This window comes from Cokeromyces recurvatus (assembly GCF_025118155.1).
Source record: "Cokeromyces recurvatus strain NRRL 2243 chromosome Unknown BX663scaffold_26, whole genome shotgun sequence".
NCBI classification, from domain to species: Eukaryota; Fungi; Mucoromycota; class Mucoromycetes; order Mucorales; family Mucoraceae; genus Cokeromyces; species Cokeromyces recurvatus.
Genome location: NW_026251412.1, coordinates 378291 through 390168, shown reverse-complemented (window position 1 = coordinate 390168; position 11878 = coordinate 378291). Strand labels below are relative to the sequence as shown.

The window sequence follows — 11878 nt, the reverse complement described above, 5'->3', positions numbered from 1 at the left end:
ATAATCCATAGTAAATCCTTTTTTTAATTCAAACTTATAAATCGCTTTATTTAATCTTACCAATATGTATATATGTATATATATATTTTTCTATATATACTCATTAATCATGTATATAGTAGCGGCTTCCATTTTCTCAGTAAAGGTATTTACAGCTACTGTCATCATTGTTTCATTTTGAATCATTTCAACGAGATCCACAATGCTGCATTTAATGACTGTAATTTCAAAATCCATCTCATCAGCACTTTCATCTAATAAATAAATTGTAATAATGAAGAAAGTCCATTATATATTTTAATTTTAAAGCTTAAATGATATTATTTGTTAATGAATAGCTCTAGCTCTACAAAGTAAAGAGTTTAGATCTGATTGTAGTTTCCTTTGTTTGAAATAGAAAGGTATGAAGCACTAATGTTGATAAAACAACGACTAAAAATGTGATGCATAATCTACCTTGTATCTCTTACAAGAGTTTCTACTCTTATTTTGTTGAGCTGATCTTGGTAATCCTAGTATATTATTTGCTCATAAAAACCAAAAAAAAAAAAAAAATTAATTATGTAATAGAATTTTTATTATTTAATCACATGTAACCAATTATTTGAATCAATTAATTTTATTTATTTATTTATTTTGATTTATTTTGTTTTATTTTTTTTTTTATTTTATTTTACTTTATTTTATTTTATTTTAATTGAAAAAACAAAAGAACAAAAAAATGGAATCAAAACGTACATCAAGCTACTTATCAACTTTACTCTACCAATATGAACTTCAAACTGCTCTTTACATGTTAGAACCTTGGGAAAAGGCTTTATTTAGTAAGTATATAAACTTTTGGAAAAAAAAAAACTTGGGAATCCAAATTCTAATCAAAACAATTTTTATATAACTTTTTAGACACCATTCTTTTGAGCATTATTTTACTTTCCTTTGTTACAATGTATCAATATACACCTGTCCTCTTCAAGTTCATTCACAATTAATAGCAAAAAAAAAAAAAAAGCATCTTAATCTTTTAGCTCGAATTTTATACATACTTGTCTTTTTTGTTTTTGTTTTGTATTAGTCCTTTCATTTATACATTTATATTTATACTTTAATACTAATGATACTTTTGTTTCTTATTTGTAAACGAAATATTATAATTGGTAATAATATTACAACTTAATAAATATGACCTTATTTATATTTTATATTTTTGCTTCTGTAAATTTATTCATTTTTAAAATGGCTAAGTTCAAAAAAAAAAAAAACAGGTAATTCTACCTGATACTCTATTATTAAAAACTCCTCTCTATTTCTTTTTCTTTTTTTTTTTTTTTTTTTTTTTTTTTTTTTTTTGGATTTATAAAGTCTTTCTTTTTTTTTTATATACATATACATATTTCCCTTTTTTTTTCATTGTCATCTATAATGACGGATAATACTTCCGTAATGAATGTCGATGGAGCATCCGTATCAGAAGCATTGCTTGCTTCTAATGAAACTCGCGATATTGTTTTACCAAACCAAAACGAACATGTTGCTCACATTGCTGTTGATGTAAATATTCATCACACACACGCATTCTGACATGATCTCAACTTTTTATTTACATGCATATACAAATATATATATATATGCATGTTATGTTATAGATTGGTGGTTCACTGGCTAAAATAGTTTATTTCACTTCATCAGCTGATCGTGCAGGCGGTAGACTTCATTTTAAAAAAATAGAAACAGAGAAGATTGATGAATGTATCGATTTTTTGGCAGATTTGATGGATGATGCACGATTGTTAGCACCTAAAAATACTCCATTAGTACTAAAGGCGACAGGTGGCGGTGCTTATCTATTTTTTGATAAACTAAAGAATAAGTTGCCAGGTGTTATTATTCAAAAAGAAGATGAAATGGACTGCCTCATTACCGGTATTTATTATCTTGAAAAGATATTGACTATGCAAGTATAATTAATATTATGTTTTTTTTTTACTTTTATATATGCATATAGGGTTAAATTTCTTCATTACTGAAATACCTTTTGAAGTATTTACTTATAATGAGCAAGAGCAAGATCCAATGCAATTTGAAGAAAAGACAAGAGATATTTATCCGTATATGGTATTGAAATCCTTTTATTTTATTTTATTTTATTTAAAAAAAATATAAATCTAAGTTAGTTTATTATTATAGCTGGTAAACATTGGATCTGGTGTAAGGTAAAGAGAGGAAGAGTCTTTATGTTATAGGCTATTTCTTATATAATATATGCGTATAATATAGTATTCTAAAAGTGACAGGTCCAGATGAATTTTCTCGAATTAGTGGTACTTCGGTAAGTTCAGAGTAAAATTCTATTTATACTCTTATTTATTTATTTATTACACATATAGCTTGGTGGAGGAACTTTATGGGGATTAATGTCATTATTAACAAATGCAACTTCTTTTGATGGTAAAGTTAGTTTGTATATACATAATAAAGACAACGACTTAATTCTTCTTTAGAAATGCTTGAAATATCAAAAGATGGAGATAATAGAAATATAGATTTATTAGTTGGAGATATTTATGGTACAGACTATACTAAATTAGGATTAAAGGCTACCAAAATAGCTTCTAGTTTTGGAAAAGTGTTCAAGAAGGGTGTACGACAATCTCAAGATAATTTTAGAGCAAGTGATATAGCAAAAAGTTTACTATTCATGGTGAGGTAAATCAGTGAAAAATTAAATGTATTTCAGGAAAATTAAGCTAAATTTCTCGCTTTCATTGAAGTAACAATATCGGTCAAATTGCTTATTTAAATGCAAAACAACATAATTTAAAACGTATTTATTTTGGTGGTTGCTTTATTCGTGGACATCCAATAACGATGAATACACTTTCCTACGCTATTAATTTTTGGTCAAATGGTGATATGAAAGCTTTATTCCTTAGACATGAAGGGCATTTAGGCGCTACAGGAGCGGTAAAGCATATAAAAAAAAAGCTTGATTCTATTAGCATTCAAAATAACCTTATATTTATATACATATTTATATAGTTTTTAAAACATTCAGTTATTCGTAGAGCAAGACATTCATTTTCATTTTCAGAGAATAATTTTATACCAGAAGTCAATCCTGATCCAAAGAATGTGTATGGTGTTTTAGAAGAAACAAACGTTGAGCTGCGTTCTTCAGAAAAATAAAATAAATATATAACACATTTATACAAAGAACTTTATTTTTGTCATACAAGTGTATACACATATAAAATATACTGTGCTTTATTTATTGCTTTTAGCTTTCTTGGCTTCAGTTCCTAATTTACCAGCTTTTCTCTTCTTTGAATCGACATTATTACTCTCCTGTTTATCTGAAGTAGAATCACTATGTATAATGTATTTGATTACGCTTTCACTGTAATCTATGTATATATATATGTTTATAACTTACTTTTTTCTTGTGGAGTTCTAGATATATTTCTGGGTGATCTTCTTGTAGGCTCGGTAGGTCTATAATAAATAGTTTTAGTAATAATATTCACCTATTATACGAAAAGAAAGAATATACATAAACTTTACTGCTTAGTTACTCTCTTTCTAGGTGTATTTCTTGATACTTTTGGGGCCTGTTTGATTGTCTTTGCTTTCTTATTCTCTTCATTTTGCTTACTATATATTTACACGTATCAGATTAGAAGGTGCCAAAGATGAATAATTTATGCAAAAAAAAAAAAAAAAATCATACCCCTCATCTATAGATTTTCTTTTTTCATTCTTTGAAGAAAGTCTGTATGGTAAAATATAAATATTACATATCAAGTTGTGTGTGTGTGTGCGTGTGTGTTTTAATTTCCAATTTATTATTGCAACTTACTTATCTTCATCCTTTTCATCAGTCTTTTCCTCCTTATCTTTACTTTTTTCAGAATAAGACTCAGGTTGTTCATTATCAGGAACATGACCTTCTTCCCAAGTACGACGTATACGTTCTTGATCCTCTTCTCTAATTTCATCGAATCCTTTAATTTCTTCAGGAGATGAAACAGCCTTTTTCATATTACTAACTACTGTCTCAGTGATACATGTCCTTCATTTTTTTTTTAAAAAAAAAGAAAAAATAACTTATTGATAAATAGGTTGAACTATACGTACATACACACACACATATATATATATATATATATATATATATATGTATGTATGTGTGTGTGTGTGTGCGTGTGTGTGTATGTTTATATTTGTATTTATATATTCATTTACCAGTGCCTCCAAGTAACACCATGAAGGTGAGGAACTTCTACACCAAAACGCAGTTCTCCTTTCTAAATGTGAAGAATTAAATAAATAAATAAATAAATATATCCAAATAAAATATGTATATTCATATATTTATGTATTTGTATATAAAACTAACATCAATGGTTTTATCCTTGGCTGGACAAATATCTTTTGGTCCAGCGCATGAACTTCTATCACTCTTTTTATAATTATTATTATTTAGAGAAATGATATCGCGTAAGTAGCAAAAAAAAAAAAGGTTATTTTGTTACCTTTGCGTACTAGTAAAGTTTTCACAAATAACGTTTAAAGATTAGTTTATATGTATTCAAAATAGTTAAACTTGTATACTTTACTTCGATATGATAAGACATTATTTTTGTCCAAAAGAAATAGTAGAAAAAAAAAAAGAAAGAAGGAAAGAAGGAAAGAAGGAAAGAAGGAAAGAAAGTGAAAAAAAATGTATCTGTTTGATGTATTCTCAATAAAGTTTGTTTTGCGTCACTAGTATTTATGCATTGATATAACCAATTTGCCAATCGAAATTCATAATTATTCAAATAAGCATTTCTTTTTTATTTTATTTTTCAATATAAGGTAACAGTGGTAATTTGACATGACAACATCACTGTTTTGGATACAAATGTAAATACTATGAGTTTTTTTTTTTTTTTTTTTTTTTTTTTCCTAGTTCGCTCATTAAAGTTTTCGTGTCCTTCACTCCTACTAATATAAAATTTGGCAGAAGCAAACTAACAAAAAAAAGGGATTCTTTTTCATAATCATATTTTTATAATTATAATTAGAATAAATGAGGCTTAGTCATGTATATTTGTGTAAGGTTTTATATGCTGTAACCGATTATAGTATTTTACCGGCTTTTAGTCACATTTATTGAAATACACATTTATAAGCATTAGGTTTTAAAGCATAATAAAATGATATCGTATTGCTTGGGGTCAGATCAAAAAAGGAGAAAAATAAAGAGAAACAAAGATGAGTATCTGAAAATACTAGAGTGAATTGCTGTATAACCAGTTAACTAAATCAGTATCAAAGAAACTAGAGAATTTCATGCGGGTTTTTACCATGATGAAGATAATCCAGTTCGAAAAGTGGAAAGAAATTTTATATGCCAGGGAGGCTTTTGTAAAAGAATGGATGGAAAAAGAGGAAGAGTTTTTTTTTTTTTTTTTTTTTTTTTTTTTTTTTTTTTGTACTGATGAAGCAAACTTTAATTTTCACACAATTAGAAGCGTAGGCCTGGTCCAAAGTAGACCAAAATGCCAACGCACTTATCCACACTGAAAAGGGTGGAACTATGACCTTTTTTTTTTAGAGCAATCTGTTTACGTGGAGTAGTCAGTATGTCTGCAAGGCTCTTCACCCAAATTAAAAGAAAAACCAACGAGACAGGTCGTGAAAAGAAGTTTAATAATGGTAGACAAAGAAGTATCAACAGTAAACATTTATGAAATCTTTGTTTCTGGAATCTTGGATATCCTTGCTAGAAATGGCATGAAAGGATTCAATTTAGTCACGAATAATGCCTTAGTTAGTCACTTTAAAGAATTTAAACAATACATTTAGAGTTGAAGCTATTGCTGTATCTATCTCCCACCTTACTCCCAAATGCTTAATCCAATTAAGGAATGCTAGTCCAAGATAAAGGGTATATATCGACGTAGTTACTTGGCACCTACCGAGACTGTTTCTAGCAAAGTAACGGAAACCACAAAGAAAATCAGCTTTAAGGATCTAAATGCGTGGATAAAGCATATTATGAATAGTTTTCAAAGATGAAAGGATAGTGTAACTAACCTTTTTTTTTTTTTTAAAAAAAATGTACCAATAAACTGTTTTAATTCGAAAGTTTTTAATATCACTTTATTAAAAAGTAATCATTTTGAGCTTCATATTTAAAAAGTTCTGGTAATTTAAAAGCGGTTTTGGTTTAAAAGGAATAACGACAATATATCTTTTGTAAAACTGACTTTAATTCTTTCACAAAACTGACATAGTTTATTGGATAAGCTGACCCTAATCACTATTACCCGACAAACTTTTCCGAAAACACTATATTTATTGTTAATACTGTTGCTAGTAGGACAACCTAGTCAAATATAAAAATCCAAATTCTTATTTCTCCCCCCCTTTATTCTTTTGATATTTTCAAAATAAAACTATGCCAAGTCATTCGATTAGCATTTTTTTTGTCCTTATCTCTTATATAGCTTATCAACTCTTAAATAAAGAGTGCTTTAAACATTCACTTTGTGCTCTTACTTATGATTTAGTTGGCCCTTGTTTACGTTCAACAAAAGATGTACCTATTCATGGCACTATTGTAGACCCTGAATTTCAATTTATTCGCGATATATTTGTCAACAGTATTCTCAAGGGGTATGAAGTAGGTGCTGGCTTTACTGTTTACGTAGATGGACAAAAAGTGATTAGTCTTCAGGGAGGATGGCAAGATCTTGAAAAGAATATCGAATACACGAATGAAACACTCCAAATGGTCTTTTCCAGCACAAAAGCATTGGTATATATGTGTATATTGTTTTTACTTTCTAGAAAATATACATATATGTGTATTTATCATTCAATCATATAGAGCGCTATTGTAATTGCTCAGATGGTGGATCAGGGCCTTTTATCCTATGATGAACGAATTTCTACTTATTGGCCAGAGTTTGCACAAGGAAATAAGGAAAATGTAACCTTAATGGATTTGGTAAAGTGAATACATGTACACATGTGTATTTATATATATATATTAAAATCCAGTATATATGACTGATCAAGTTTTATAGATGCGTCATACATCGGGAATAGGTGCTTTAGATAAGCCTCTCTCCTATGAAAACGTGACTGATCCAGTTGTCTTTTCCAATATTCTTGCAAGTCAACCGCATAACTTTAATGGAAGACGTTATCATAGTTACCATGCAATCACACAAGGATGGTATCAAAATGAAATACTTAAGCGTGTTGCTAATTGTACCATTGATGAATATATTCAAAATGTCCTCAATAAACAATATAAGGATATCGAGTTCTATTTAAAGCCAGATGCCATGCCTAACGCTGATCAATTAATCCCACGTATTGCAACCTTTTATGATGAATCAGAGCTACAAAAATTGTATTCTTTGATTAAAACCTATCTTGATCCACGTCAAGACAAGACCTTTATTCGCAGCATGTTTGATAAAAATAGTTTATTTACAAGGACAATCATTCATCCCAATATAGATCAAATGAAGGGCGTGATGAATAATAAAGATCCAAAACATAGAGCCATTGAAGGTCCCTCTTATTCTGCACATACAAATGCGGATTCAGTAAGATATATACATATACATATAAACTCTCATAAAAAGTAATAGATCTTTAACTCACACACACCCTCATTTTTTTTTCTCCTTCCAAAATAGTTGGCCAAATTAGCAGCCATGATGGCTAACAAAGGACAAGCCATTGTGCCTGGAGAGCCCGACCTTTTTCAACACGAGTCCACTTATGAGGAGGCAACTTATTTTAATGAAAGTTGGAGAGATGAACCTGATCTAATTCTCCCATTCTTCCCTTTAAATAATCAAAAAGGTGGATTTTTGATATATCCTCATGACCGATTTTTTGGTATTGAAGACCCAGATGGTGATTTTGAAGGAGGTTCAGGCGCAGGGGGTTCCCTCTTTCTGTATAACAGAAAATACAAAATTGGATTAGCTTATGTAATGAATGGATATGTTGGAATTGGTATCCCTGATCCAAAAAGAACGATCCCACTTGTCAAAGGTGTATTTGAACAAGTGAAAAAGATGAGCAAAAAATAAAAAAATATTGCCTATTTATTCTAATAAGGAAGCTGTGTCTGTGTTTTCTTATCTTGGTTTCAGGTTCTGGCAGGATAAGAAAAAAAAAAAAAAGTAGAATCTGTTAATAAATTTTTTGTTTTTCTTTTTTTTTTTCTGGATTATTAATATAAAGATCGATAAATGATGTCTAATAAACCAGAGGAAGGTGATAAAATAAGAGGAGCCAAGCTTTTTAAAGTACGCTGTGGCCTCTGTCACACCACTGAAGAAGTAAAATATAACTTTATTTTCATCAATCAAAATTAGAGAATTCTTATTCATATACATCTATTTTTATATAGGGAGGACCTAATAAGGTAGGACCTAATCTTCATGGCATTTTTGGTAGGAAATCAGGACAAGTGATAGGTTATCAATATTCGAATGCTATTATTGAAAAGAATCATATTTGGGATGAACAGGCTTTACATGATGTACGGCAGTAGTAATAAATCCATAATAATGACTAATCATAATATATGCAAATAGTTTCTTGAGAAACCAAAAAAATATATTCCTGGAACAAAAATGGCGTTTGCTGGCTTTAAAAGTCCAAAGGATCGAGCTGATGTTATAGAATATTTAAAGGTAGTCATTATTTTTGTGTCTGCATATACCTAAAGCTCAACTGCCTTAACATAGGATGTCACTAAATAAATAACAAAAAAAAAAAAAAAAGAAAAAAAAAGAAATATTACATATTTATTGAGACTGTTCTATACCAAGCGTCTCTTATATACACATATATGTATATATATATTTATGTGTATATATTCGTATATATATAATTATTCATTAAATGCATCAGATATTTGCTTTTCTCGAAGTGCATTATTTGCCTTTTGTGCGGCTCGTTGTTCTAGACATGAAATAATTAGTAACTATACATTTTCATTGCATGCCTTTAAATACCTCTTGCTGCTCGTAATAATTCTCTTTCTGCCTGTCTTTGTTCTGCCGTCTTTACTGTTCGAACTCCTAATGCATTATGCACTAACCTTTTTGCTACCATATCTGTTGTAACCGGACGACGAGGTATAGGACCAGAAGCTACAAATAATTTTAATAATTATCATCATATATATCTCTATTTCATCCTTTTTTCTTTTCTTTACGTGTTTTTTGTATTTGTCCTTTATAGGGTCGAATTTTTAATAGTTGACTATTTAACAGACTAATATATGCTTTTTTGGCTATTATCATATATTCATTTATAAGTAATGCATTTCTTTCGTTCTTTTTCTTTCTTTTTCCCGGGTCTTACCTGTCTCAGGATGCTCAAATATAATTAAAGCTCGGGTATCATCTATCCATTTTATGCTATATCCACCTTTCATTGTTTCAAACTCTTTAAATATATCTTGCAAATGATATGTTTTAAATGAACTTGGAAAATCATAACAATCTAATACTGTTGTCATTGTTTGATCATCATTTACTATTGAAATTAGATTAACTTTGATGTCGTTTTTTTTTCTCTCTTTCTCTCTCTAATATGAATTGTTTTTATTTACGCAAAGTATCCACTTTCTTTGATTCCTGTGAAGGTGATGTCGTTTCTGTTTTCTTTTCTATTGCTATCGACGAGAGTTCCCATTCTTCTTCCCAATCTTCTTTTTCTTCGTCTGAGCTTTCTATAGAAAGCTTCTCTACTTTTGAAATTAACTTTTCCATGTGTTCCTAAATAAAATTTTAATTGGTATTTCTACTTTTCTCTGTATTTCTTACTTTTTCTTTCCTCGAATCGTCAATGTCAGTTTTAATCATCTTTTCATTATTTAAATTACTATTGTCATTAGAGCATTCTACTTGAATGTTGTTATTACATTGACGAAGATCATTAAAGGATGGGGCTCTAAATTGCCCTCTTCCACGTCGTTTTATTCCTTCCTCTCCTCCCGACGAAGAACTCATCGTTGAGACACTTGGTCGGACATTATTGATAACTTGTTGTTGTTGTTGTTGTTGATTTCGTCTATGAATTGGAACGTAGGGTTGGAGAAGGGGCTTTTTTGGTTTAGTGGCTGTTATGCTGTCCATTATTATTATATATGTATATAAAAAATGAATAAAAAAAAAAAATACAAATAAAAAAGATAAAATATGTTGTTATACTGACATTTTTTTTAATATAACATGATTGGACGATCAATTTGAATGAATGCGGCGTTACGATTAATTGACTATGTCCTTTCAAATAATTGAAGACCTAAAAAAAAAAAACCCAAGATATTGCATGTTTAATTGATTATCAGCGATTGTTATTCTTGTAAAAGTAAGTTCCTCTTTTTAATAATGAGAGTAGTTTCTTTCATGCAAGGTAATAAGAAACTTTTTTTTTTTATTTATCTAGTAATTTAGTAACAAAGGCAATAAATTACCAAACAAGCTGAATAATTATCAGCAATAATAAACGAAGAAACATGTAATATATACATATAATATTATTTTAAATGGAACTCTTCCATAAGGATATCTTGTGAGTATGATTCTATTAAGGAAGGGGAATGGGAAGATAGAAATAAGGCGGTAAGTATAAAGAATTATTCACGCTATACGATTTGCGATTTTAGTTGAATCGTTTCTTGCTGCTGGGCGATGGGTTTTTAAATAAAGGTTACATTCATCTTACAGGAAGTTTTTAACACAGGCTTCTTTTAATGTAAACTCTTCAAATTTCTTAATAAGTAAAGCAACTGCATCTAGAACCTGAGCTTTAGGATTATCATCGTAAATTCTACCTCAAAACTCAAGACATGATGGACCAGCACTATATTCGCAAGTACTATCATAAATACTGCATTTGCTTCAAGTCAGAGAGCCCTATAGAATCTCTATAAAAACCTGTTATTATTGCAAGCATTGAAAAAAAAAAACATTTACAAGAAACTAAAACTCCAAGGTACTAATTCTACAAAACATTTTCATTTATTGATTAATTAATATAGATGTAAAAAGATTGAAGCTTTTTTTAGTTCTCAAAATAAGTATATACTTATAATGATTAACAGGACCAACCACAAGAAGGTAGAAGTTCATCTGATCCCAAAAAAAAGTAACGACACCAAAAAAGATGCTGTTATCGACACCCACTTTTACGTTATTGACAAAAAAGGACTGTGGTGAGCCATTTAAGCTGTGCAAAAGGAGCGTTCGAACATGTCTCCCGACCCCAATGCCGATGTCCCTTTTGCAAAGTAGCTTCAAGACCACATTACTAGGCTCAGGCTACGCTAACTGGCTACTCACGGGCGTAACGCTAACGTACTACGCACTATGTGATAGACCTCGGCGCAACAAAGGAAATGGAAAAAAGGAGAGGGAATTTTTTTTTTTTTCAACGACATTTACTCTGCGAAAAGAAAAGCATCTCCAAAAAAAAAACTTCATTCTCTTCCTCTATTACATCCACTTCCATATATTTACGTACACATGATAGAAAGTCGTCCCCAAATCGCCTTATTTTCTCCATCCATTCTTCACTCAAATTGAAATGCTCATTTTCCATTTCCTCCTGCTCGTCATCTTCCATATAATAGTCAGATGAAGTATCCATATCGTTATCTAAAATAATTTCTCTATCAACAATAACGTTTTGCATAAACTAAATAAAAGAAAAAAGGAGTCAAATCCTTTACGATATTTTAGATTATTTATATTTATTTTTTGCTCTAATCTCTTGGCGCAAAATTTATTACTAAGCAACGCAGAACTATTTTTACCTTGACGCAAATATTCTTTAATTTTTATCTCAACGC

At 29.7% G+C, this 11878-nt stretch overlaps 7 protein-coding genes across 7 annotated transcripts; 4 read left to right on the top strand and 3 right to left on the bottom strand.

Annotated features, from left to right (window-relative positions):
- Positions 1-721: 721 nt before the first annotated feature.
- BX663DRAFT_554505 (small subunit of serine palmitoyltransferase-like protein) lies at positions 722-989 on the top strand (the record flags this gene model as incomplete). Its single annotated transcript, XM_051531536.1, has 2 exons — positions 722-824; positions 904-989. 2 exons carry the CDS (start codon positions 722-724, stop codon positions 987-989), a joined length of 189 nt encoding a protein of 62 aa, XP_051380050.1.
- Positions 990-1419: 430 nt separating this feature from the next.
- Positions 1420-3183, top strand: BX663DRAFT_488795 (pantothenate kinase; the record flags this gene model as incomplete). Its single annotated transcript, XM_051524841.1, has 9 exons — positions 1420-1548; positions 1644-1920; positions 2003-2112; positions 2185-2210; positions 2275-2326; positions 2385-2445; positions 2499-2703; positions 2769-2961; positions 3037-3183. The coding sequence occupies 9 exons, from the start codon at positions 1420-1422 to the stop codon at positions 3181-3183; spliced, it is 1200 nt and encodes a 399-aa protein (XP_051380049.1).
- Positions 3184-3261: 78 nt separating this feature from the next.
- On the bottom strand, positions 3262-4690 carry BX663DRAFT_563509 (uncharacterized protein; the record flags this gene model as incomplete). Its single annotated transcript, XM_051532011.1, has 9 exons — positions 4614-4690; positions 4530-4538; positions 4394-4456; positions 4240-4301; positions 3854-4066; positions 3725-3766; positions 3559-3648; positions 3431-3489; positions 3262-3350 (listed from the first exon to the last, which is right to left on the bottom strand). The coding sequence occupies exons 1-9, from the start codon at positions 4629-4631 to the stop codon at positions 3262-3264; spliced, it is 645 nt and encodes a 214-aa protein (XP_051380048.1). The 5' UTR covers positions 4632-4690.
- Positions 4691-5694: 1004 nt separating this feature from the next.
- Positions 5695-8099, top strand: BX663DRAFT_554502 (beta-lactamase/transpeptidase-like protein; the record flags this gene model as incomplete). The annotated part of the gene is made up of 5 exons (XM_051531535.1): positions 5695-5815; positions 6492-6802; positions 6875-6994; positions 7074-7604; positions 7698-8099. 5 exons carry the CDS (start codon positions 5695-5697, stop codon positions 8097-8099), a joined length of 1485 nt encoding a protein of 494 aa, XP_051380047.1.
- A 165-nt stretch (positions 8100-8264) lies between these two features.
- Positions 8265-8741, top strand: BX663DRAFT_440285 (cytochrome c; the record flags this gene model as incomplete). The annotated part of the gene is made up of 3 exons (XM_051523389.1): positions 8265-8351; positions 8423-8554; positions 8610-8741. 3 exons carry the CDS (start codon positions 8265-8267, stop codon positions 8739-8741), a joined length of 351 nt encoding a protein of 116 aa, XP_051380046.1.
- A 34-nt stretch (positions 8742-8775) lies between these two features.
- On the bottom strand, positions 8776-10158 carry BX663DRAFT_519483 (uncharacterized protein). The gene is made up of 5 exons (XM_051529003.1): positions 9849-10158; positions 9635-9800; positions 9385-9558; positions 9033-9313; positions 8776-8979 (listed from the first exon to the last, which is right to left on the bottom strand). Exons 1-4 carry the CDS (start codon positions 10032-10034, stop codon positions 9213-9215), a joined length of 627 nt encoding a protein of 208 aa, XP_051380045.1. The 5' UTR covers positions 10035-10158; the 3' UTR covers positions 8776-8979; positions 9033-9212.
- A 1299-nt stretch (positions 10159-11457) lies between these two features.
- On the bottom strand, positions 11458-11721 carry BX663DRAFT_554499 (uncharacterized protein; the record flags this gene model as incomplete). The annotated part of the gene is made up of 2 exons (XM_051531534.1): positions 11458-11472; positions 11527-11721. 2 exons carry the CDS (start codon positions 11719-11721, stop codon positions 11458-11460), a joined length of 210 nt encoding a protein of 69 aa, XP_051380044.1.
- Positions 11722-11878: the final 157 nt, after the last annotated feature.